A 27881-nucleotide genomic window follows, 5' to 3' on the forward strand; every position below is an offset into this window, starting at 1 on the left:
TGAAAATAAGACCCAACCAGAAAATAAGTCCTAGCATGATTTTTCAGGATGCTCGTAATATAAGCCCTACCCTCAAAATAAACCCCAGTTAAGATTGTCAGCCAAATGGGTGCATTTATTACCATATTTCCCAAAAAATAAGACCTAACCAGAAAATAAGCCCAAATGCATCTTTTGGAGCAAAAATTAATATAAGACCCGGTGTTATTTTCGGGGAAACACGGTATTATCAGGATGCTGTCCGAAAAAATAATGGCTATTTATTTATTTGATTTTTATCCCGCCTTTATTTCTTTTATAAATAACTCAGGGCAGCAAACGTACTTAATGCTCCTTTCTCCCCCTATTTTCTCCACAACAACCCTATGAGGTGGGTTGGGCTGAGAGAGAGTGACTAGCCGAAAGTCACCCAGCCGGCTTTCATTGTTAAGGGGAACTGGAACTCCAGTCTCCTGGTTTCTAGGTTGTCACCTTAACCACTAAACCAGCCTCTTGGTTTCCACTGGCTCTTTTCTGTCCTTGTTCAAAAAAAATTCAGTGGGGTTAGAATTCGTTTGCTCCTTTCACAATAAAACAAGAATCTTTTTCTTTGAGCTATTTTAATGTTGCTCTTAGTAAGTATGTTTGTTCCTTTTCTTTGCCATTCTGCACTGGTGTTTTTCCTTGACCCTTGTGATTCCTTGTTTACAATCCTGCGGAATCTGAAGAAGGTTGAGCAGTGGGCAGCAATGAAAAATCTCTCAGGGACTTTATTTGTGCCATATGCAAATAGGGTTGTTGCTCTTATTTTGATATTTTCTGGCACAGTCTTTACTCTTTTTTAAAAAAAATAAAAAGCAAAGAGAAACGTTGAAAGAATTTAACCGGATGTCCTTTCCCCCTTCAGTTCTTCTAAATGGAATGCTTTCAGGTAGACTTTTGCAAGAGTTCAGGTTTTGGCACTTTGTTCGTTCAAAGTGTGAACAAATAACTCAGTGATGGAAGACTTGTTTTGAATAGTTTGGAAGAGCCAAGGTGGCGCAGTGGTTAGGGTGCAGTACTGCAGCTACTTCAGTTGACTGCTAGTTCAGCAGATCAGCGGATCAAATCTCACGGCTCAAGGTTGACTCAGCCTTCCATCCTACCGAGGTGGGTAAAATGAGGACCCAGATTGTTGGGGGCAATATGCTATTTAGTATACTGTCTTTGGTGTAAGCCGCCCAGAGTCCTCAGAGAGAGGGCGGCATAGAAATATGAATAATAAAAAATAAAATAAAAATAAAAACAATTTTAGGATCCTACACAGAAAGGTTGGAGGAGAACTTAGAGAGCGTGTTTCTCCGAAAATAAGACCCTGTCTTATATTTTTTTGAACCCTGAAATAAGCGCTTGGCCTTATCGCCATGCGCTCAAAAGCCCAATTGGGCTTATTATCAAGGGATATCTTACTTTGGGGAAAACAGGGTAGGAGTAATCAATGCTGAATGTTGGTACTCATGGTGTCGTTCTTTTGATGTAGCCTCATGCAATTAACTAATTATGTAGAAGTCTGTTGAATTTGTGTTGTTGTTTAGTCATGTCCAAATCTTTGCAGCCCCTTGGACCATAACACACCAGGCCTCCCACTGTCCTCCACTGTCTCCCAGAGTTTGCCCAAATTCCATGTTCATTATGTTGATGACACTATCTAACCATCTCATCCTCCGTCGTCCCCTTCTCCTTTTGCCTTCAATCTTTTCCAACACCAGGGTCTTTTCCAATGAATCCCCTCTCACCATCAAGCTCAACCTAGAACTGAAAATTCTGTTATTTGTTTGTTTGTTTTTATATAGACCTACAGTATTAATTACGCTTACTTCTTGCAAAACTATCATTGACGTCTTTAAACCTTCCTTTACAAGCAGCAAACGTTTGCTTTGAGTATATGTGGCAAAATAATCTCTCTGGGCAAATAAAATAATGAAATTATTCAGGAATAATTTTAATGGAATATTTTAATGGAGTAGGTTCTAAGTATTTGGTTTTAGAAGTGATCTATTTTCGTGTCAGTAATTGGAGATAATTACCAGAGCTGATTTAACATGTTATGTAATGACTGCATTTATTGAGATGGGGCAGTTAAAGGGAAGATTTATTATTATAGGAGCCTTGGTGGAGCAGCAGACTAAAGCGCTGTTAAAGTAGCACTTAGCTGCCAGCTGCCTGCAATTACTGCGAGTTCAAATCTCACCAGGCTCAAGGTTGACTCAGCCTTCCATCCTTCCGAGGCTAGGTAAAATGAGGACAAAGTCAATAAGGTGACTTTGTATAAAAAAGAACACCGCTTAGGGGGGGCCGAAAGCCCTACTAAGCAGGTATGTACAAAAATATGAAGGCTATTGCTTAACGCATTGTAAGCTACCCTGAGTCTCCGGAGAAGGGCGGCATATAAATCGAACCAATAAATAAATAAATAAAGATTTAAATAATAAAGCAGTGTGATTGGAAAAGGAAAGAGTAGTGGTGTCTCAGAATCTGAAATATGGGTTAAGCAATAAAATACAGTATCAAGAGGAATGTTTTTGGAGAACACAGGTTAAATGTCATGCTGAACTGAAAGCCAGCATACCTAGATGAAAAGAAATACAGGTAGTCCTCAAGTTATGACCCCAATTGAGCCGAAAATTTATGTTGCTAAGTGAGACATTTGTTAAGTGAGTTTTGCCCCATTTTACGAATTTTCTTGCCACAGTTGCTAAGTGAATCATTGTGTATGTTAAGTTAGTAACACAGTTGTTAAGTGAATCCGGCTTCCCCATTGACTTTGCCTGTCAGAAGGTCTCAAAAGCCGATCACATGACCCCATGAAATTTGATCATGTGACCATGGGGATACTACAATGGTCCTTCCTTGTGTGAAAAATGATTGTAAGTCATTTTTTTTCAGTGCTGTTGTAACTTTGAAAAGTCACAAAATGAACTGTTGTAAGTTGAGAACTACCTTAAGTGGTTTTTGTACTGAACAGCAAGTTTGGGATACCATACTAATTTCAGTGCACTGCTTACTTTATTTGGACTCAAGTTTTTAAGTTTATTTCTTTGTCAAGCATATATAAGATTACAGGTAAAAAGTATAAACATAATTTGAATACATGAAAAGAGTAAGTAAAAAGGAATATTAGGACAGGAACGGTAGGCACACTGGTGCACTTATGCACGCCCCTTACAGGCCTTACAGACTCAAAAGCTAAGCAGGATTGGATCTGATGAGTACTTGAATGGCAGACTTTGAGTGACCGTTAGGACTGTAGGCAGGACCAGGAAATCAAAGAATTCCAGAAGAAATGATGGGAAATCTTTATATTGCTGCTAAAATAACTACATTGATGTGTTCATAAAGTTATCAGCATATCAAATTGAGCTTGATATGACAGAGTTATTTTCTCTCTCCCCCCCCCCAGTTTTTACCAGAGATACAAGTAATTTAATGGCTGTGACAAGGATGAGATAAGGCAAGTAAGAACATAATAACTTGTTGAAATGAAGCTTTAACCTTTTTAGTTGCTTGACTGACTTAAGACAAATCAATGTTATGGAAGACAAGTTGATGGACATCTTCTTCCTAGCGTATTCCCAGAAGTGCGGGGTCTGCTTTTCGGATCATTGAATGCCATTTTACACGGTCAGCTGCATCTCCAGGGCGCAGTACCATGACTTACATATCTTTGTTGATGGTGTCTTGCCATCTCTGTTTTGGGCACCCGTGAGATCATCCGCCATTGACTTCTAGTTGGTAGGCAGTCTTGGCAACGGTGGAAGGTGCTGCTCTCAGGACATGTCCATACCAGCGGAGCCGGTCTTCTCTCACCTTCTCTATAATTGGTGCCACACCAAAATGCTGTTGAATGGTGTCATTTGTGATGTGGTCAAGAAGGGAGATTCCCGATATCCAACGGAGTATTCGCATTTCTATGGCATGGAGAGAGTTTTCGGTCCCTGTTGTTGCTGCCAAGCATTCAGTGCCATACAGTGCAACAGGGCAGATGGTTGACTTGTAAATCTTAGATTTGAGACAGGTTGGCATCCGTCTGCCACATAACACACCAGTGAGTTCTCACCAACGCATCCAGGCTGCATTCACTCTTGCTCGCACCTTGCCACTGATGTCGCCATTGCCTTGGAGGTGGGATCCCGGATACTGAAAAATGTCCCCCTTCTTTAGGTTTTCTCCATTGATTTGAAGCATTCCAGGGGTGGAATGGAGATATGCAAAATAAAAAGATGCAATGAATGGAGAAGTTGTAGTCTCTCTACTTTAATTTAATTAGTGGAGGAACTGTTTAAATGATTTGATTCTGCAGAGATCTAAGTAGCTACTTCCATTTAAGCAATCTCCTACAAGTCTGCTGCTTTTTCTTGACTAAAATGGATGATTGACTCAGGGAAGGCACAAAAAGCAAGCAGTTCTGACCTCTTCTACAACAAAAGAGCTCTACAAGAAAAAGTGTTAGGCACAAAGAATCAAGACCATGCTTGTAGATTGCAGCAGACAATTTACTGCAGCACAAGAATCTGGTCAATTAATGATCAGCACTAAATTGGCACTAAATAAAGGCCTATTTGGATTTGGGTCTCTTTTGGCAATGCAAGGATTCTAAACTGATGATGCATTTTACTCTACCCTCTAGCTCTGCCTGCTCTTCTCTTATACAAATGTATGAACAAGATTTCCAAGAGAAGGATAGTCCAGCTTTACCTCTTCTGTTAGGATATAGGTGTCTCATTTGTCTCGGTAGAAACCAAAATATGGAGAGGAAAATTTTTTTTATGGAATTAATTAATCACAGGAATAGGTTAGCTGCATCCCAGTCACCAATTTCACATCCAATACAAACCTCTCAAGATCACCATGCCAAAATTCAAAACAGTCAGTCAATCAAGATGCTTGGCTCCCACATTCCAACATTAAGCTTCAAATATGTCCTGTTAAAAGTCCCCACTATCACACACGTACATCGATTCCTCAAAAATTCAAATTAGAAAGGACAAAAAATGCAAGCGTAACACCTTCTTGAGATATGACATCATTGTCATAGTCTTTGTGGCAGTGGTGAAATCCAAATTTTTTTACTACTGGTTCTGTGGGCGTGGCTTGGTGGGCGTGGCAGGAGAAGGATACTATAAAATCTCCATTCCCACCCCACTCCAGGGGAAGGATACTGCAAAATCCCTGTTCCCACCCCACTCTGGGGCCAGCCAGAGGTGGTATTTGCCAAACTACTCAAAATTTCCACTACCAATTCTCCAAACTGCTCAAAATTTCCGCTACCGGTTCTTCAGAACCTGCTGGATTTCACCCCTGCTTTGTGGCCTGGAGAAGACAAAGGTAGATAACCCATGTGACCTCTGACCTCCGAAAGATTGTCCTCTGAAATGTTTAGCAATTACCATGTCAATACTGTTGGTTTTTTTAAAATGAGGGTTTAGATGAGGGTTGGCAGACAGTACAAGAAATAATTATACTAAATCGTCTTCATAATCCAAAAGAGAACCAGTCTGGTACGGTGGTTAAGGCACCAGGTTAGAAACTGGGAGACTGTGAGATCTAATCTCGCCTTAGGCATGAAGCTAGCTGGGTGACCTTGGGCCAGTCATCCTCTCAGCTCTGAAAAGAAAGCATAACAATTTCCATTTCTGGAAAACCTTGTTAGGAAAACTGCAAGGACTAGTCCAGGCAGTTGGTGGGATCAAAAACTAGCTCAAAGACTCACACACATACACTTTCGTAAATGTAAAATAACCTCCAAGTGGAAGGTATGTATCTGCTTATGATTCACCATGTTGATTAAGTGGCACAACCTCATGGATAGCTTGGCTCAGAGTTGTTGCCAGTGTTAACTTGCGAAACAAATAGGAATTAATATACTAGTTCTCTTTTGTGTATGTATGTGGTTTTATTTTATTTTATTCAAGACAAGGTTAAAATAGAAAACTCTGAAAAATCCAAAAAAAAGGACAGAAAAAGAAAGAAAACACAAACAATGAAGATATTAAAAAAGGGGGAAAAACATATTCACATATTATCCCCCTAGTTGAATAGCAATAGCACTTAAACTTATATACTGTTTCACAATGCTTTACAGTCCTCTCTAAGCAGTTTACAGAGTCAGCATATTGCTCCCACATTTTACCGACCTCGAAAGGATGGAAGGCTGTATCAACCTTGAGCCGGTGAAACTCAAACTGCTGACAGTTGGCAGTCAGGAGAATTAGCCTGCAATACTGCATTCTAACCACTGTGCCACCACGGCGCTAATGAATACTGAGTAAATACATTATTGCGACATTAGTTCCCATCTCCGGTGAAACAGCCCCCCCTCAAAAAAAATTGAAAACTGGTAAATCTATTTGCAAATTATTGACCTGTCTTCTATATATTATATTAGTGACAAAATAGTTAAGAAGAAGAAGATGATGATGAAAATATTAATATAGTTCTCAAAAAGAGGATGTTGGCATGAAGTCTGAAAAGGCAGCATTACATCTCAGTTAATTGTCCTTTTTCTCATTTTGTGGCTCCAATCTGGGCAAATGTCTCAGCAAAATTATTTTGTCCTCCATCTATGTTTGCCTCCCTTTTTTTTTCATTCCTCATTTTTCTTACCTGTTGCAAAATTGCCAGGCATCTAATTGGGAAAAAAGGCAGCCCTGAGGTAAATACAAGAGCTTAATTGCACCCTAGTTTGAGCTTCGTCATATCCCTTAATCCTGTTTAATGATTTTAGTCATACTCCCATTTTTTTTTAGAGATAATGCTGGACAATATTTAACTACAAAATGCTGCCACTCTGGTCCGTGACTGGACATGATTCACCAGAGATTATAATGTTTTACTTCCATGTAGTCAGATTCTTCAAGGTCTTCTAATCTAATGAAATGCCAGTGTGCTGTAATCCGATTTTGTCAGATTGGGTGACTCAGCGATTGGCAGGTGTGTTTTATAGGTTCGCACCACATTTGATTAGATTTAGTATAAATGTCTCTACTGGCCTAGAGATCTAGATCTATGTCTTTCCTTGTTTCTTCTAATTTCCAAGCTCCTAAGACTAGTGTGAGCCCTGTTTCTTGACACACATAACTGACCTAATGAATACACTACAGGTAGTCCTCGAATTACGAATGAAATGGAGCCTGCCCATTCCATTCGTAACCGGAAGATATGTGAGAGTGAATCTCGTTCTTTGAACAGGATCACTCCCTCCTTTCGCCCACGCATTCGCTAATAGAATAGTGCACATGAGGTATTTCAGGGTGGGGAAGGCCATGTGGCGGCCTACTGATGGAACAGGCCACCTGCCTAAGACCACCCAAGACATCCCCAACCCTCCTAAATACCTCATGCTCCCCACAATTGCTTTTCCCCCCACAACCTGCTGTGCCAGGTCACTGAACCTTGTGAAGGTCTAGCAAGCAGTCTCCTCTCTAGCCTCTAAGCCGCGTGCCCCTCTGCAGTTCCATTCAGGTCTCCGCAAACCTCGCAGGTTGCCAGCCAAAATGGAGCTTCTGAGAGTTGAATCCGGCCCTCTGACACTGTTCAGCCCTCTGCGGGCCTTCCCCGTCCTGTTACAGGCTAAAATGGAGCCTCCGGGGGCCGGATCTGGCCCTCTGACACTTCTTAAAGGCTGATCCGCCCTTCAGAAGCTACATTTCGGCCAGCAATGTGCCGGTCGAGACTTCTGGACACCTGAACAGGGCTTCTGAGGAGTGGATCCGCCCCTCAGAAGCTCCATTTTGGCCACCAACGTGTAAGACAAATGTTGAAAGCCTCTGCGGTTGTTTGTAAGGGCACACAACTGCCGCGGTGCTGTAAAATTCGTAGTTTTGGGCCTTGTTTGCAAATGCTAGGGGACACTTATCACGTAACTTCGAACATTTGCTAAGGGAACACTCGTAACCCGGGGATTACCTATACTCTAATCCAGTCAGCTAACTCTGGCAACTTGTCTAGAAGATGTTGGTTTTTGTTTAAAATGAGTCAGAACTCTTTAAGATAAAGCTAACTCACCCATCACCTATTACAGTGTTGGTGAACTTTTTTGGCACTGAGTGCTGAAATGGGAATGCGTGTGTGCTGGAATCCAGAAAGCTGCATGGTGCGCATGCGCACACCGGGAAGATTATCTTCCGGTTTCCGGTGCGCAGCTGGTCTTCCAGTTTCTGGCATGCATGTGCACGCGAAGACCAGCTGGCCAGTGCGCATACACACAACAGAAACTGGAAGATCATTTTACCAGCATGCACATGCACACCAGGCGCCTGCTCTTCTGGTTTTCGGCGCTCCTGTGCATGTGAAGACCAGCTGGCCGGTGCGCCACAACCAGTAAGAGCAGCGGGCTACGGCTTGCATGCCCGGAGAGATGGCTTTGTGTGCCACTTCTGGCACACGTGTCATAGGTTCACCATCACGGACCTATCAGTTGTGGTGTCCAGAGACAACTGAGAGGTTTAGCAGAGGGCTTAATTATTTTCCTCACTCCCAGAATAGATATGAAACCCCAAAAATAGCTTTTCTAGGTGTCCTGTCTCCTCTTCATTATTTCACCACCACATGGTCGTGATGGAAAAGCACCAGAACAGGATGGTTATTTATTTTATTTATTTTTATTTATTTTATTTTGAATTTGTATACCGCCCTTCTCCCTGAGGACTCAGGGCGGTGAACAGCCAAGTAAAAACATCAAGTACAAATATTAAAATACAGTTAAAATATACATATATAAATTTGGCCACTTGGTTACAAGTATGTTCTCCGGTATTCAGTGATAAAAGAGCCAATCTGATCCACCACATTTGTATCTTCTATTTTTTTCATTTCTAAATCCAAGGGTGGGGAACAGACGTGTCGTAACAGTTTCCCAGTCTACTTTGAAATAACCGGAGTGACATAAAAGTCTGTTCTTCATTTCTGCAGGAGAACTATTTACAGTTTCTTGCAGTCTTAAACTAAAGAGGATCTGATTTGGAAAGTAGAGTTCCAGTAGCGTTCCTTGTAGCCATAAGTTGTGCCAGAAATGTCTCTTCTTGTTCAAAAAAGAGTTATTCGTTATCCAGTTAGTGCTCTCTAGTTTGGACCCAAACTTCATAAGAAGTGAATTGGATTTGTTACCAGTGTCTGAAAGCGGTCCTCTCTTCTTTCTGCTCCAATTCCAATGAAAGGGAAATTGGCACACACTGAACATCTGGCAGTCAATCAAAATCTACCTAAGCAGAGCAGGAATTTGGAGCTTCAAATGGCTTTCTTTCAACAGCTGTACTTAGACTACAAAGATTCACTGACCGTGGCCTCCCAAGTGGACGAGATGGACATCAAACTTGACTAGGAAGATTCAGAAGAAACTTGCACAGCAAGGAATTGTGGTCCATTCCATTAAAAGCCACATTAGCTACCCTCGATATTAATATCGAGCCTTGGTGGTGCAACGGACTAAAGTGCTGTTAAGTAGCACTTAGTTGCCAGCTGTCTGCAATTACTGCGAGTTCAAATCTCACCAGGCTCAAGGTTGACTCAGCCTTCCATCCTTCCGAGGTAGGTAAAATGAGGACAAAGTCAATAAGGTGACTTTGTATGAAAAAGAACACTGCTTGGGGGGGCCGAAAGCCCTACTAAGCAGGTATATACAAAAGTATGAAGGCTATTGCTTAATGCATTGTAAGCCGCCCTGAGTCTCCGGAGAAGGGCGGCATATAAATCGAATCAATCAATCAATCAATCAATTTACTTATTTATATACATATATATATATTCTTACTTCTTTGTAGGATTTATGTGTGTTTTTCCTCTAGCCAAGTTTTTCCTACATATCCAAGGTTTTTCTGCAGCCCTAGCTCAGTGGAATCCCATCCACTCGATTCTGGGCTTTTTTCTTTCTGGCAGCCAGCAAGTTCTTGCTGCAGCAAGTCTCTCACCTGGCAGCAAGAACTTGCTGGCTGCCAGAAAGAAAAAAGCCCAGAATCGAGTGGATGTGATTCCACTGAGCTAGGGCTGCAGAAAAACCTTGGTTACGTAAGAAAAACCTGGCTAGAGGAAAAACATATACACACACACACACACACACACACACACACACACACCAATATACCTACCTTGTGGCAGATATCTGTACGGTTGCCACAGGATTTTCCATGTCCTCCTTGACAAATGCCTCCTTCAGCAGGACTGTAGAAAAATCATTTCCAGCAGGGATTAATTGTAAGATGACATCCCGATGGACCTATCCCACAATCAAATATTCTTACTCCATTGTAGGAAACCAATACGTTGGATTTAACCATGGAAGTACTTTTTGTAGAGCTGAGATAGACCACCTAGCTCACCCAAATGCAAGAGGAGAGAGGGATCAGTGTTTACAGATAAATGTTCATAGTCTCAAATGTCCTTTTCTCCTTTTTTCCAGTATTTCTCAAGTTCTCAACCCGCTGTGTCCTATTCCTAGCTTGTCACTCCAAAATTAGGCCAGGAAGTATTACCGTATTTTTTGGAGTTTAAGACTCTCTGGAGTATAAGACGCACCTACCTTTTTTGAGGAGGAAAACAAGAAAAAAAAATCTGCCTCTGCCTCCCAGCAATTTGCCTTGTTACAGCAAACAGTCTGCTTTAGTTTCATTTTCATTATAGCCTGATTAGCACAAGAAAAAAAAATATTTGCCTCCTTGCAGCAAACAGCAGAGGCCCGCACAGCAATAGACAATGGCAATCTCTGCAGCCTGAAACAGCTGAGGGTCGGGAGGCTGATCCAACCGACAGTCAACTGCTTGTGCTAATCAGGCTGTGCTGAAGCTGAAACTGGCTGTTTGCTGCAAGGAGGTAAATTGCTGAGAGACAGAGGCCAAAGGGCAGCAGGTGGGTGGGGCTACATTCAGTGTATAAGATGCACCCAAATTTTCACCCTCTTTTAGGGAGGAAAAAAGAGCATCTTATACTCCCAAAAATACGGTAACTCCTAACAAAATCAAGCACATTGCCTATTTTTTTTAAAAATGTTTAGCCCTGCTTCCTAACCAAGATAACTTCTGTTTGGATGCCTATCTCTGCTATAGAAGGTCCTTCATGATAAGTCCACTGTATTAAGTTTCCATAAGAGAGATGGTACAGGATAAAGGTCTTAGATAAGGAAAGCGGATTTCATTGGAAAGTTGGGGAAAACTTTATAAAAAAGAGCGACTCAAGGGTAGGATTAACAATCTAAGGATGTGGTAGGATTCCTCTCATTGGATCAATTTAATGTAAGGTTGGACAGCTCTCAGAAAGCTATAATGAAGGTTCCTGCTTTGATCAGGACAGATGTAATCAACAGAAACAATAATCTTGAGGAATAAGAGGAAGAGCCACAACCAAGTCAACCAGTGGTGGGTTCCTCCCGGTTCGGTCCGGTTCAGCCGAGCCAGTAGCGGTGACGATATGACGTCACTGAACCGGTTCTCCCACCCCCGCCCTCCCACCCCCCACGTTATTCTTACCTTCCAGAAATGACTGACCAGCTAGCCACGCCCACTTAGTCACATGACCTCCAAGCCACACCCACAAAATAAGCCACGCCCACAGAACCGGTAGTAAAAAAAATTAGAACCCACCCCTGAAGCCAACAGTCAGGTAAAAAAAATTTGAACCCAGAACAGGAATGTAATTTGAGAAAGAGTCTGACACATGACCCGCTGTAGTTCTCATGAAGGAAAAAGGATGAGGGAAAGCACTTCCAAACTTGCAAGATTCTTTTACTATATCCTTATTTTAAAAAGTAGTATTAGCTTATGTGTCTTTGGTTTCCAAATTAATCTATCTTGGAGGGCTGACATCAGTAGACTATAAAATGACCTGAATCATCGTCTGTTAATGACCCCATAATCCCTTGCGGGGTGGAGTCTGGGCAACTGAATGGAGCTGAGTGTTTACTGGCCAGATGCCCTTCCTGTCGCCAATGCGGAGTTATATTCAGCAGATAAATTCTCATCGTGCCCAGAGAGAGAAATATTTGCCTCTACCTAGGATCGAACTCACAGCCTCCTGATTGTGAAGCGAGAGCTTCACCTCTAGGCCACCGCACCACTCTATAAGATGGTGTGATGGTTCCTTTGAATTCTGTGATTCTGAAAGCATCATGTTTCTTCTATTGTGTATCTGTTCCCTGATGTTCATCGTTCATCTCCCTTCCTCCGAACTATAATCTGTATATTAGGGTTCCCCTTTCCTTGATTCCATCAGCTTTGCTTTACTTTTTAAGAGAACGATTTCTCTATAAAGCACAGTTAGCAGGGAATTACACAGTCATTTTAGTATAACCCCAGATTTGTAGGGCAGTGGAGAAAAACAAGCATTGATTTAAATGCATCCAGGTTTTTGTAAAGGAATCAGGCCCTGCCATGCCTTAGACACGGGAAACCTTGCGATTTCAATTTAAGGGAGTTGCGAGATTTTTAAAAAATGGAGCATTTATTTGTTTTGCCAATCTTATCTTTCATTCCTTTGAATGTAGCCCAGTCTGTTGTCTTGTCAGTTTTCCGTAACAACATATAGGTACTCTCCGTTTAATGGCCACTCGTTTAGCAACTGTTGGAAGTTACAATGGTGCTGAAAAAGTGATTTATCATTGTCCTCTCAATAATGAACATTACAGTATCTTTGTAGTCACATGATTGTGATCTGAATACTCAGCAACAAGCTGGATTTTCAACCATCATGTGATCATCATTTGCAACCTTTCCAGCCAGCTTGCAACAAGCAAAGTCAATGGGGAAGCCGGAAGGAATTTGCAAGTTGGGATCACATGATATTTTGCTTTACAAGCCATCCGCTTAATGACGGCGGCAAAAGTTGTAAAATCAGGTGCAGTCTCATTTACCGTATTTTTCGGAGTATAAGACGCACCGGACTATACGACGCACCTACCTTTTTTGGTGAGGAAAACAAGAAAAAGAAATCTGCCTCTGCCTCCCAGCAATTTACCTCTTTGCAGCAAGCAGCAGAGGCCCATGTAGCAATAGGCAATGGCAATCCCTGCAGCCTGAAACAGCTGAGAATCGGGAGGCCGAATCAAAGGACAATCAACTTGTGCTAATTAGGCTGTGCTGAAGCTGAAATGGGGCTGTTTCTTCTTGCTGCTTGGTGCAAGGAGGTAAATTGCTGGGAGGCAGAGGCCAAAGGGTGGGGACCAGTGGGTGGGCGGGGCTACATTCGGTGTAAAAAGACGCACCCAAATTTTCACCCCCTCTTAGGGAGGAAAAAGGTGCATCTTATACTCCGAAAAATACGGTAATCACTGCACCGCTTAATGACAAATTCTCCAGTCCCTATGTGATCATAAGTCAAGGATTATCTGTATATCTTTTGGACAGGCTACCAAGTTGCATTTTGATGTGAAAGTAGCAATTGCCAAATCGGGAGTTCCTGTCCATTTTAAAGGCACAGTGTAAAATTGCTCAACTTACTACTGCCAAAGATTATCAGAGTAACTTACTTCTAGTGTTATTTGATAGCACGGAAGAACATATCCTCTCTCACTTCAAAATATAGCCAAGAATCGGAGCCTTCAAACTTAGAAGCTGCTGCCTATCATTTCTTGGAAAGTTATATGAGGCACTGAGTTAAAAATAAACATATATGGGCAGCGCCAGTGAAGTATAGCATCAGTAATATTCATGCTAGCTATTTTTTGTTTTTTTTAGCAAGTTGCTCCTGAGTAATTGGAAACAGTTTAACTAAAGCCTGGATGGCAAAGTATGACACCCTTTTCTTATCAAATCTTCTTTCCCCTTTGGATGAAATGTTCGCAAAGGGCATCTTGCCCAATCAGAATTATTGCGTGTGATGAAAATGTTTCATGAGCCAAAGAGGACACCACCCATTGTGCAAGAGTTTTCAGGCAGAAAAGAAAAAGGATCACTCACATGGTTAATTATATGGGAGATTAAAAGGGGGCAAAAAGCTTGCAACACAGTTTTTGTTTAAAGCAGCTTTCAACAACCAAAGTCTATTTACTCAATAGCATAGCTCGCTTGATTTAAATTGGATTTGAGTATTTAGAATAGCAGCCGCTATGCGCTTATTAATAGCAGGAAGCGGAATTAAAAAAGATTTCTCTTAATAGGCTAGAAAATGTCCAAGAGAAAAGTACAAAGAACAGGCAACCTCAGAGGTTTTTCAGCCAAATTTCCACCAGCAGGAAGGACAATTTAATTGCAGCACCAGCAAACATAGATATGAGATGATTTTAGGTGGCAGGGATGCTATTAGCCCTAATGCTGAACTGATGATGAATCTATTTCGGTTCTGTCATTGTCTGTAGTTGATATTGTTAACAAAACGCCACCATGAAACGGACTTTTATTCTTTTATGAATTTTTGCTGTTCTTTCTTTCATCGAACTGCTTTGATTTGTTACAGTGCCTCTTTTAAAAGAAATGAAACAGTATTATTTGACTTCAGCCAAAATAAGTGTAGATGGTTGGTTTTGAAAATAAATTGCGTACAGCAACTGCAGGTATGCAGAAGTGAAAAAATAGTGTGTTTTCTTCTCCATACTATTTTATTATTTTATTTTAATGGAAGAATTGTCTTGGATTTGCTGGCAGTAAGTCAGTGAAGGCAGGCTAACATCTGTGTCTGATACTCTTTTTGGAGTGGGCAAATTGTGTCTTCCTTTTGAGCATCAATGCATATATAACCATCCTTCCCTGCTTCAAGTCTTTTCTCTCTTCTAACATTAAATAACATTTACAAGGCAGGTAATGCTTGCCACTTGAATTGCTACTCAGCTCTTCTACTGAAATTCAGTGTAAATTATGACACTGACCAAGAGCTAATTAAGGAGATTGATATTATGAGCAAGGTTTTCATCGTGTAGGTCAAACTCAAGGCCCACGGGATGGATCTGGCCCGCAGGCCGCCCTGGAAACAGTGAAGGACCAGCCTGTGATGCCTCTGGCAACAAAAACAGAGCTTGGGAGGGCCACATGCGGTGGCCTTTTTTGCTGGCAGAGGGCTGCAAGAGGTTGTCACAGCCGCAAATGGAGCCCGGGGAGGCCGTGTGAGGTCCCTGAGCTCTATTTTCGCTGGCAGAGTGCTAGCAAAACAAACTACTAGCAAAAGTGAGTCCCCCCCCCCAGCCCTGTCCGGCCCACCACAGGTGCCCCCCAACATGAGTGACATTGAGCTGGCCACGGCCACCCTTTCCATGGCCACCCGGTCCTCTGAGGTCAAACACAACCCTGATGCAGCCCTCAGTGAAATCGAGTTTGACACCCCTGATGTAGGTGAAGTCCAACTGAGCAAGATTTCAAGCTAGTTTTATTCATTAATACGGTGAAGAGATCGAAGTCTCTTAAATTTCCCAAAGAGAATTATTCAAAAGACTCTATTTCATGCTACAATATATTTGAACAGGTGGGCTGGTATCCAAAGAACCTTGGAACTGGTTGCCTGACTCTAAAAGCATTTTTAGTAATTACTTTTGCAAGTGACAGATGTTTTAGAATTGGCTTGCAATATGTCAAGGTGGCATTCTGTTCAATGACAGAGGGGGAGAAATTTTATTGCAACAATAGATTCTACTAGCTTTTGATCTTTCGGTATCATCATGAGCAATCAAGGGGCACTCTTATCTTCTCTTGAAGTAGCCTTCACAGTGTGACTCCCACATATCTTTTTTCTACCCTGGCAACAGTTGCTGGAAATTGTGGTCATTGTCTTCTGCTGTTTTGATTTGGCAAGGCCATCATACTTTTCATTGTCACTTTGCCGCCACTGTACCTTCAACCTTCTCCATATCGTACGCATGTTCTCCAGCTATCAAAATGGCACCTCCCATCTGCATGCATTTGATTCTGCTCCAAAGTCCTCTGGAACTCATCTTCCATAACTTTTTAGGGGACCATCCTAGCAGGCACATAGTCATATGAGCAGCCCTGGTGGTGCAGTGGTTAGTATGCAGTATTGCAAGGAAATTCTGCCTGCAGCCTGGAGTTCGATCCTGACTGGGCTCAAGGCTGACTCAGCCTTCTATCCTTCCAGTAAAATGAGGACCCAGGTTGTTGGGGGCAATATGCTGACTCTGTAAACCACCCAGAGAGGGCTGTAAAGTACTGTGAAGTGGTATATAAATCTAAGTGCTACTGCTATTGCTTATTCTGCCGACTGCCAGCGGTTTGATTCTCACCGGCTCAAGATTGACTCTGCCTTCCATCCTTGCAAGATCAGTAAAATCAGGACCCAGATTGTTGGGGACAATTTGCTAACCCTGTACTTTGAAGCAGTATATAAGTCTAACTGCTATTACCCAAGAGTCCCACTTTCTGTTGTGCTCCTTAGCTTACTATACTTGCAGTTCATTTGCATTTTTAGTGATTAGAGTACATGATGTAATATTTAGTGCATGTCCTAAAATCAAAAGCAATTAGGAAAATTAATCCTTAAGGATACACTCCACTGCACTTGAAGATCATTTGAACTCTATTAATTCTCTCTCCTTTTTAAACCAATCCAAGAACAAATCGGGTTCGGACCAGGGGTGAAATTCACTTAACTTCCCTACCGTTTTGCAAATGTGCTCATGCGCAAAGCTTTCTGCTCATGCACAGAGGCTGAATTTATCAGGAAAAAAGGGATGTCATCACATCCGCGCAGGTGGGCGGAGCCTCCCGCAGCCACCTCTACCAGTTCGCTCAAGCCTGATAGAACCAGCTGAATTTCACCCTGGTTCGGACCCATCCCTCTTATTTTGTGCTCCCTCCTTGGACTGGCCTAGACGTGCCTCATTTCAGGCCATTAGAAAAGAATGGTGCTTTGATGCTTTCATCCTGCTTTATGTATTGATTGCTTTATTTGTCTTGCAGTGTCCCACCTGGCTTTGAAGGGATGAAGCAGCAGGAAATCTGTAACAAAATCATGGTCCACCTGCTGGAAAACTACAGTCTCTTGTTTGAATGGGAGCATCCAAAGAAGGAAGGAGGACACAAGGAGTCACCGAAAATTATATTGGTGAAAGTGAGTGTTGGAAAGCTGAATGGTGCTTTTGAACCGTATCCTCCACTGTGATTTACTACAGTGTTTCCCCGAAAATAAGACTTCCCCAGATAATAAGCCCAATCGGGCTTTTGAACACATGCGCTAAAATACTCCCCCCCCCAAAGAAAATAACCCCCCAAAATAAGTCCTCCTCGAAAATATTTAAATACATGTGCAGCCAGTCCCTGCCATTTCCTCTGGTTAGGATTAGGGAGACAGAGCTGGAAATCAGGTAAGACGGCAAGAGGAGTCCCGTCTTGCTCCATGCGCCCCAAAATAATGAGACCTCCCCGAAAATAAGACCAAGCGCTTATTTTGGGGTTCAAAAAAATATAAGACAGGGTCTTATTTTCGGGAAAACACGGGTATAAACAAGGTCAGTTTAGTAAGTGTCAGAGTAACATGTTTGGTGTGAACTCTGACCCTGAAAAGAGATTCAGGCTTGGGGGGGCTCTTAATTTTTTTGTACTTTTTCATTGATCCAAACTGTACGTCACTCGCTTTTCTTTTGTTGTTCTTGTTTTGTTGTTGTGCATGTTCACCTATGTGTGAGTATGTATATCTGCCTCCAGGAACCTGTTTGGCAATCAGAATACAGCTCCAGGAAGCAACAATCAAAGAAATAGAAGAAAAACAGTGCAAAGGAATTATTTCGTTGATCTGGGCTAAAATTCTGAACAGGAAGTACAGTGATACTTCGGTACTCATTGTTAATTGGTTCCAGGAAGCACGACGAGTAGCAAAAACAATGAGTGCCAAACAATTTTTTCCCCATAAGGAATAATGTAGTGAGTCACAAGGCAGCCGACACCGACAATAGCAATAGTAGACTTAGACTTATATACCACTTCACAGTGTTTTATAGCCCTCTCTGGTTTACAGAGCCAACATATTGTACCCCAACAATCTGGGTCCTCATTTTACTGACCTGGGAAGGATGGAAGGCTGAATCAACTTTGAGCCCAATGAGAATTAAACTGCCAAACTGCTGGCAGTCAGCAATCAGCAGAAGTAGCCTGCAGTACTGCATTCTAACCACTTCGCCATCGGGGCTCTTAGCTTAGTTCTAGCTTGTGCATTGAGTAGCAAACAATGAGTACCAGGACGAATTTTTTTTGTGTCAAAATGCATTGAGCCCCAAATTTGATGAGTTTCAAAGTGTCTGAATACCAAGGTTCCAATGTATTGCAAAAGAAAAAGGGTAGAAGCTTAACGAGAGTGCTACCCTTAAAGGAGTAGTAGAATGCCATATTACAGCTGCAATCAAGTTTTTAGATGCCAATTGTTTGGTTCTGAGTCTAATGAGAAGTTGAAAGCCAATAGGAAAATACCATGGCTACAGCTAAATAGCTCTCTTCTCTGCCTTTGCCAGTGAATTCCTTGTCAAATTCCCTTCTGTTCTCTCTCAGTTCTTCAGCCCTTTTTCTTTAGCTTCTTTAGCTCATCCTTAACTTCTGTACCTAATGATCCCCAATCCCAGACCTTTTAAGAATGGAATCCGATGCCAGAAGATTATAACTGATAAAAGAGAATATTTGTAGCTCAGAGTTGACGTGAGGGGTCCTTGGTGCTCTCTGAGCTTGCTTGTTTTCTTGCAGACATGTCATTACTCAAACTAGCCCTAGCACTGATGATGTTATCTAGTTTGGTAATGAAACACCTGCAAGAAAACAAGCAAGCTCAGAGAGCACCAAAGGCGTTTTGCTTTCCCAGTCGTTTAGGAGCTCATGTCTAATGATTCAACATTTGGATCACTAGCAGAGTTTGCAAACTTCCTGAAACCTTTCCATTTGGGCAGATTTCCCAATAATATTAAATTCTCCGCTCTACTTAAATGCTAATAGGAACAGATGACTCACAGTCGCCCATCAAAAGCCAACACTTATATTTTGCCCAAACAAACCTATGCTGGCTTTGCTCTTATCCTCCAAAATCGTTTTGCCTTTTTCCTTTCCCTTCTCCAATTCTAACCCATTTCTTATTAGCTCTGGCTTAACCATGTGCCCAAAATGCAGGTTTAAAACAGACTACTGACGCCAGATTATCAAAAAAATAAAATATGTGTAAACATTGATGCAATTTATTATGGTTCATGGCACAGTCAGCCAGATATTTAGACTGGATTTGGCATTTTTATCCGTCTATGGAGTCCTTCCTAAGGACTTGGAATGAGGAGATACTGTTTGATAGTGTTAATTAAACATATCATCGCAAGATGTAAACTGTTCCAAGTAAAGTTGTTGTGATCGTTACTTAGCGCTTAACATTTGTGCTGTTCAGTTGTGTACGAAGCAGTGTCTTTTATCTTTACGAGTGCTGGTTAATCTGAGATTCTGACCATTGTTTAAGTTGAATAGGAAGCAGCCTTGGAAAATAAGATACGTCCTTGACTGGTGTTACGTCCAAACGAAAACCAGCAGCCATGTAAATGGAGTTGTTTTGGGGCCTTTTAGCATTTACGATAATAATGTGAAACAATTTGCTTCTGGCTATCATCCATGCAGCAAACTATCTTGGAGACTGTTTTGTAAACCAAGAGACAAATACACATAAATACATGCGAGAAAGGCATCACTTGAAAATTGTTGTGTTTTTTAATTTTTACCTCTCTTTAAGCTTTTGTTGTTCTCGTTACTGATTAAATTGATGGGGAAATAAAAGCCTGGTGAGAGGGAGAGGAATGTGTTTGGAAGGAGAATAGACGATCTGGGAGAATGAATCTTTATTTGCTTGCTTATTTGGTGTTGTTAGTTGCAAAGTCGTGTCCGACCCATCGTGACCCCATGGACAATGTTCCTCCAGGCCTTCCTGTCCTCTACCATCCTCTGGAGTCTATTTAAGCTCATGCCTACTGCTTCAGTGACTCCATCCAGCCACCTTGTTCTTTGTCGTCCCATTCTTCTTTTGCCCTCAATCTTTCCCAGCATTAGGCTCTTCTCCAGTGAGTCCTTCCTTCTCATTAGGTGGCCAAAGTATTTAAGTTTCACCTTCAGGATCTGGCCTTCTAAAGAACAGTCAGGATTGATCTCCTCTAGGACTGACTGGTTTGATCGTCTTGTAGTCCGAGGGACTCGCAGGAGTCTTCTCCAGCACCAGCTTATTTGGTAAAATCGTTTAATTTTTGATTGGTGACACCATAGCCATGGAACTCAAGAAAGACCATGAAAACAACCGTATTAAAGTCGTACATTCTTACTTGATTCTTAAATAAGCAGAACCTTGGTAGGTGACAGGAATGCCATGAAATAAAACACTGCACAGATATTCCAGGGTTTCTTTTTAAAGCATTATAAATTTATTTTTGTAATGTAGTTCTGGAATATACACATTGATAAAAAAAAAAAAGCTTGACATACAGGAATACAATCAATCTGGGAGACAAGGTGATGTTATTTCAGATTGTCTGTTCGTGAGCGTATGTCCAACATAAGACATTAACTAATAAGTAAATATTAGACTAGGAAACTATAAAAGGAGAACTTATGCTAAAACACCTTTTAAAATGGACAGCAGAGAGTCTTATTTATGCATAGTTGAGATAGTCCTGTTAGGCAATCACGGTCTTGAAATAGAAACATGTTAGTTATTTGAAATGGTAGCTTCTAATGTTCTGTTTGTGTGTTAACCTGTAATGAGTTTATATTTTAGTTAAGAAGTGTGAGAAAGACCCTAGTTGACTTTCTACCACATGTGGTGGACCTGTCCTAAAATTAGGAAATTTGGGGGCAAGATTAAAAAATGGCTGGATGAAATAACAGGGCAGAAGATAGTAAGAAAGCCAGAACTGTTTCTCCTGGGTATTCAGGAAGGGAAAATGCAGAAAAGTATACAATATATCATATTACACATACTAATGGCACGTAGAATTGTGATAGCACAAAATTGGAAACAACCAGACACCCCTCCAGATCAAATCATAATTAAAAAAATATACAAATTTGCAGAGATGGACAGATTATCTATGGAAATGAAGGAGAGGGAGGACACTGAGTACTATTTAATATGAAATAAATGGTATTCCTGGCTGGAGAGTAAAACATAAAACTTTTTGTTATGAGATCAAATTGTAAATGGAAATCAAGATGATTTAAATAAAGATGTAAGTTTAAGATAGAGATATTTAGAAGTAGAATTTGTGTAAAGAGGTTAAATAGGTTAGAGATACCAATGCAGAAAAGTTGTTATTGGTATTGAAATTTTGATATGTTTGTTTTTGGTTCTTTATATCTTTTGTTTTGTGTGTGTGTGTTCTTTTTTCTTGCTTTTTTTTGTGTATTATGTTTCTTTTTGTACTGTGTATTTTAATCTTTGGAAATTTAATAAATATTATTTTAATTAAAAAAACAGAGAAAGACCCTAGTTAAGTCTCCAGAGAAGTTTGGTAAAGTATTTCAAAAAGAATTAAGTTTGTATGGTAAGGGTAGTGGTTTAAGTATAACAGAGACATATAAACAGATTGGCTAATAAAGAACAGTTGCTCACATTTTGCTGAATTGGTTGGATTAGAGAAAAGAGCAAATGAACCTGGTTTAGTGCATGTTATATTTTCCACAGCATTGTGTGCCAAATTTTTTTTTCTCTGTAGTATGTCTTCCTCCCCACCCCTCCTTCCTGTTGCTGGTAAAAGCATTTACCATAAGGCAATTGGTCATTGTCTGGTAATAACTCCTTCCTTGTCAAATGTAATGTAATGTATTCCAGATGTTAATTTAACTAAGAAAACTTCCAGGTCACATGTTTGGGTTGATGCAAGAAATGCCATCTAATCACTTGTGTGCATTTACCCATAAGGCTAAATTACATTTTTCAACTAAAATTGCTAAAACTGCCTGGTTCATATATAATACTAAGCCACAATAATTGAGTTTCAGGGCATTGTTGAGACCAAACATAAACCAGTTTTAACATGGCTTAGGGTTATAAGTAAACCTGGCTTTGAGTTGACTATCATTGCTACTGCACGGTTGACATATGTTGGTTCTCCTATTAGGGGAACAGATTAAACCTGAAAGGTACATAGTAAAGCTGAGCATGTTTAGCATTATGAACAAAATTTTGATTTTTCAAGAGAACATTTTATTCTTGCAGATCATTTAGTATTTCGTTGAGCAGATGGATATATTTTTCTAAAAAAAATTAGAAGAACAAGGGGGAAAAAATCCATTGGGATATTCTTCCCTAGCGAGGTTAAAATACACTCCTTTCTAGGTGAAAGTTTATGAGCTCCTGTGGTCTTTCCTTTAGCATCCTGAACAACTGCCAAGGAGAGTGATATTGTTTTATTTTATTTCACTGTCATTGTTTTGACATGTCTTTCCAATGTTACTGCAGCTCTAAATAACTTCCCCCTATTATTTCCTATGAATTACGTGCCATCAGATTTATTTATACAATTTATAGGCTGCCCAACTCCCAACAATGGTGAGTGGCTTACAATTAAAAATCAGGGGAAACCATAAAAAAAACCATAAGCAGCCTGAATCCAAATAAACCAGATATGTCAAACTCAATTTCATTGAGGGCAGCATCAAGGTTGTGTTTGACCTCGGGGGGGGTGAGCGTGGCCAACTCTACATCACTCATGTCGGGGGCGGCTGTGGTGGCCCAAGTGCTCTGCCAGCGAAAACGGGCTCCCGAGCTCCGTTTTCAGCTACAATGGCGTCCTGCAACCCTCTGCCAGCGAAAACAGTTTTCTCTGCCAGAGGCACCACAGGCCAATCCTTTGCTGTTTCCAGGGCGGCCCTGCGGGCCGGATCTAAGCACCCCACTGGCCAGATCCGGCCCCTGGGCCTTGAGTTTGACACCCCTAAAATAAACAAACAGATCCTGGTAACTTCATAAAGTAATCCTTCTCAAAGATTGATTCCTCAAGGAAGTTGAGTCCTCACATAATAGATGCAAAATATGGCCATTTGAGCATGGTCACTTGTGCCTCGGGTGAGAACTCTGGCTTTAGTTTCCTTTGTTTTCTTGACTATTGATAATAATATATTGTAGCATGAAAGGATAATATATATTTTTTTTTACTTTCATAGAGTTATTACAGGAAAATCATTTCCTGCATGATTCTGATCTTTATAAATAGCTTTAGAGTTTTATAGAGAAAGCTATATGTCTTAACCACTGCATTAGAGGAGCCCTGGTGGTGCGGTAGTTAGACTGCTGTATTGTAGGCAAACTCTGCCCACAGCCTGGAGTTTGATCTTGTTGGAGCTCAAGATTAAATCCTGAGGTTGGTAGAACAATGTCAGCATATTGGCCCCAGATTGTTGGGGGTAATATGCTGACATTGTAAACCGCCCACAGAGTGCTATAAAGCACTATAGGGCAGTATATAAGTATAAGTGCTATTGCTATATGTTACAGAATCTGAATATCTTTCCAAAGTATATAAATAATTTTTTTCCTTATCAATAATTTTGAGGAGAACACTGTAAAACTGCAGCTAAGTTGTGCTATCACACAACACTGTACTACGGATGGATAATGATCTGAACTTTTATGTACCCTGTTTCCCCCAAAATAAGACATCCCCTGATAATAAGCCCAATCGGGCTTTTGAGCGCATGGCAATAAGGCCAAGCGCTTATTTCAGGGTTCAAAAAAATATAAGACAGGGTCTTATTTTTGGGAAAACACGGTATTGAAGAAGCAAGCAATGGTTCCACATTGTTTTTCTGTTTTAGATTTAGACTAAGACTTAGAATAACTTTATTGTCACTTTAAATGTACGCTAATCGGCATACATTAAAATGAAATTTCATTGTGTCCGTTTTTGGTCATTAAGGCCTTCTGATATTCACTATTGTAAATTATTTCTCTCATGAAGGTGCTGTAGTTTTTCTTCTATAGTTAACCCATCAGAATATCACAACATCATGTAATCCCAGCCCCTGTCTCACAAACCCAGTGTACCCTACCAAATCTTAAAGCAAATCACAACATTAAGATCTGCTTGATATGTTGGCAATATGGCAGTTCTATCTACTTGAATTCAGTTAATATAAATACTAGCCTGCTGCTAAGCTTGGATTTCCAATTGCAACTTTTGATGAAGTCCATCAGGAATGCTGGAGCTTTGTTTTGAGATGTCTCTTTTTGGTCAATCCAATCATTTCACACAAGTGGAAGAAAACATTTCAATACATATCTATATCTGAAGCTCAAATGCCTGTCAAGTGAACCTGTAGTCTGTTCTTGTTCCAGTATGTATCTCCAGACATATTTTTATGAATTGCTTTTGATGTTTCCTGATAGGAGGCTAGTTGCAAGACATCTCCGCCAATCTTGCTGAAGAACCTTGAGACAGAAACGCCCAAGCCAAAACCAAGAACAAAGGTACAGAAAAATAAGGGTGTTAATCTTTTCGGTGGCTGCTTTTTATTTTTCTTTTAACTGCACTATTTATTAAATTTAAATGCCACCCATCTCACTGTCCAAAGTGACTCTGAGTATCTTACAATGTAATAAAATAGAAATATAAAAACAATTGTAAATGTTTTTAGAAGCATTTGGGCATATTGGAACAGATTCAGAGAAGGGCAATGAGAATAAACAGGAAACTAGAAGCTAACTTTTGGGAAGAAAAATTGAAGGAGCTGAGCAACTTTAGCCTTTCAAAGGTAGCTGTGGGAGAGGATATAATAGCACTCTTCAAATATCTGAAAGAAAATGTAATGATATGTGAGAATGGCCTTGAGAGGCAGGAGGAAGAGCAGCAGATAGGCAGAAGTCAATTAAGAAACAGCTAAGCCTGCAGAAGGTCAGAAGAGACCTTCCATAGTTTCGTGGATTGTAAAGACAAGAGGAGAAATAGGTTCTTTCATTCTTGGAGAATTCTGTTAATGTAAACCAACACAAAGATAGAGCTGGTGCTTCTTGGTACCCAAGGTCATTCTTGTCTGTCTCACAAGACTGGCAGAATATGACTTAAAATGCTACATGCTCTCTACATGGGGCTCCCCTTGAAGAGCACCCGGAGGCTCCAACTGGTCCAGAATGTGGCCATGCGGGTAATTATGGGTGCGACACGGAGCATCCATGTAACACCTCTCCTGCACGAGCTGCACTGGCTCCCAGTGGTCTTCCGAGTGCGATTCAAGGTGCTGGTTACCACCTTTAAAGCGTTCCATGGCTTAGGACCTCGGTATGTACGAGATCGCCTTCTGCCACCGGTATCCTCCCACCGGCCAATACGCTCCCACGGAGAGGGACTCCTCAGGGTGCCGTCGGCCAAACAATGCCGACTGGCGACACCCAGGGGAAGAGCCTTCTCTGTGGGGGCACTTGCCCTCTGGAATGACCTGCCCCTGGAGGTTCGTATGATCCCCGACCTTCGTACCTTTCGCCGTGCCCTTAAGACCCTGTTGTTCCAACAGGCCGGGCTGGCTTAGAATATGAATTTTAAATTGGGTTGTTTGTCAATTTTTAACTTTGTGGGCCAAATTTAATATATTCGTTTTAAATTGTTTTTAAATTTTGTGAGTTTATGTGTGTTTTAACATGGCTGTACACTGCCCTGAGTCCTTTGGGAGAAGGGTGGTATAGAAATTTAATAAACTAAACTAAACTAAACTAAACTAAACTAAACTAAACTAAACTAAACTAAACTAAACTAAACTAAACTAAACTAAACTAAACGCCAAGACTTGTAACACCAGTGTTCCCAGACGCAGGTCACAAAATCATTGAATTTGCTTAAAAGCAGATTCCAGTTGCAGGTTTAAACAAAAAACAAAAAACTAAAGGTCAGAGCAGTTCAAACTGTTGAAACAAACATTGGGGGAAATTTTGCTCTTCCCTTCATTGGGGGGAAGCCCAACAGCCACCTGTTGTGGATGCTTTAATTTTGGCTTCCTGCACTGAGCAGTAATTTGGATTAAATGGTCTAAATGCTTTCTTCTAACTCTAGGATCAGATGGCCTGTTTTGTGACTCCACTAATTCGCGCTCATCTTTTGTGGATTGCTTCAGAGTAAATACATTCTTGAACACCTGTTTCTTAAATAACCAGACAAATAATGAAAGTTTCTTAGAAATGATAACATCTGCAGTAGGTTTTGTTCTGTAAACACCTACTTGCCAAGCGTGTGCACATACACACAATGCTTTGATAAAATTCCAAGGCATTTTAGTCATGCCACACTTGCATCAGTGTTTGGGAACTGAATTTAATATTTGGCATCAATGCTTTATTGACCCACCCATCAAAAATATATAACCCAGTGTTCATTAGTATTGTGCACTCTACAGCTTTGCTGCACTCAGTGTCTATTCCTAGGGCCACTTGAATTAAAAGCTTTTGAAGGTATAAAGAACAGGCACGATAAAAAGGTAGAGATAGGCTTGCTAGATACAGATATCATCTTCTGGGATCCCAGTGAATTTGGAATGACCACAAATTAGATATTTGCCTTACAAGAGAGAAAGGAACGTCTTATAAAATTTGTCCTTTCAGTTGAGAATCAGTTTGAAGGACCAATAATAAACTAGCCTTGAAATGTTGGCGATGTCTTCTTTTCAAACGGAGAATGGAAAAGTTCAACTTTTGGGTGGAGCAGATTGTTTAAATCCTCAGTAGCACTTTGTTCATACATCTAATTTGTCAGAAATCTGATTTGCTCTGTTTTTAGGTTGCAGGATTTGTCGTACCTATACTTGAACAGGCTTGCTAACTGTTTTTCCTACATTGGTTTTAAATGCTACCGTTAAGTAGGATTTTACGTGGTATCAGAGACAAATGATTCAATTATCTAGTTTTTAGAAACATTTGGATTTGTGTTGGATTTGTTAGCTGTATAGCCTGACTTTTCTCCAGAAATGTAAAGCAGTTTTCCAAAGGATCTTCGTTTGTTTTATCACGGCGATGAGTTGGGGTAAAAGGCAATGATTGGGGCTTCTCGTTGGGGATGTTGTAGAAAGAAAGCCATGTTAGTCTAAAGCAGCCAAAATTTATTTATTTATCTATCTATCCATCCATCCTTCTATCCAAAGGCATAGCCTTTTGTGATTTTAATAAAACTTGTTAGTTGGAAAAGGTGCTCCCAGACTCCTTGAAGTTGTTTTTGAATGACCAAAAGTCTTCTGTGAGCTTCCGTGATTAAAAATAAACTTGAAACTCACCTCCTCAGTTTTAGTCCACTACATGAATCGCCATACTACAAATTGTTGATTGCTGATTATTCCTGATTAGTAATGTGAATCCAATCAGCTGTGGCTTAATTAGTAAACACCAGGTTAGCAAATCATCAAAGTGCAATTTATGAATCCAATTTAATTTTCTTATGTTTCATGGGCTGTTTTGAATGCTTGGGGGGGGGGGGAAGTAATGACATAAATATTGCATCTCCAATGGTATAATTCAGAAATTATAATAGAATATGTGTCCCAATATGTGCCTTCTTTACTTTTTCTGTCAGTTTGAGCAAGCTGACTTACCATTGTATATTGTAAAAACAACCAACCCCACTTAATATCTCTGGGATTACATTTCTCAGGACCTTCCAACCTTTAGATAGATTGCAGGGGGAAATAGCCATTGGAGTCTCAATACATAGAGCTAGAAGTTTGCACTTGCTTGTGGTTTGAGGCAATTTGAACTTGACTTGTGCAAATTTGTGGTTATTGTTTTACATGGAAACATGCTCATAAATCAAAGCTTTATTGCTACATCTTTTAGCCTGCATGCACAAAAGCCAACTTTTGAGTAATTTCCCAGCCTAACTCTCCCCCTTTCTCCTCCCACCAGCCTTTCTTGGAACAGAGAAATCAAATTATAGTGGGAAAGGAAGCGGACTTTATTTCATGTTTTACCAGCCTACACCTTTTTTCCCCCCCAAGTTTAAAATTGTAAACTTGTTCACTTGTATT

At 40.7% G+C, this 27881-nt stretch overlaps 1 protein-coding gene across 1 annotated transcript in view; it reads left to right on the plus strand.

Moving 5' to 3' along the window:
• The window catches only part of FAM13A (family with sequence similarity 13 member A), a 150068-nt gene that overhangs the window by 12306 nt on the left and 109881 nt on the right, over positions 1-27881 (plus strand). The window contains exons 4-5 of the mRNA XM_070948432.1: positions 16842-16992; positions 24271-24351. Of these exons, the coding sequence (XP_070804533.1) occupies positions 16842-16992; positions 24271-24351 (232 nt within the window). The remainder of the gene's footprint in view (positions 1-16841; positions 16993-24270; positions 24352-27881) is intronic.

The sequence above is a fragment of the Pituophis catenifer genome, unplaced genomic scaffold (assembly GCF_029215685.1).
Source record: "Pituophis catenifer annectens isolate HBS135680 unplaced genomic scaffold, rPitCat1.0.hap2 SCAF_8, whole genome shotgun sequence".
Classification (NCBI taxonomy): domain Eukaryota; kingdom Metazoa; phylum Chordata; class Lepidosauria; order Squamata; family Colubridae; genus Pituophis; species Pituophis catenifer.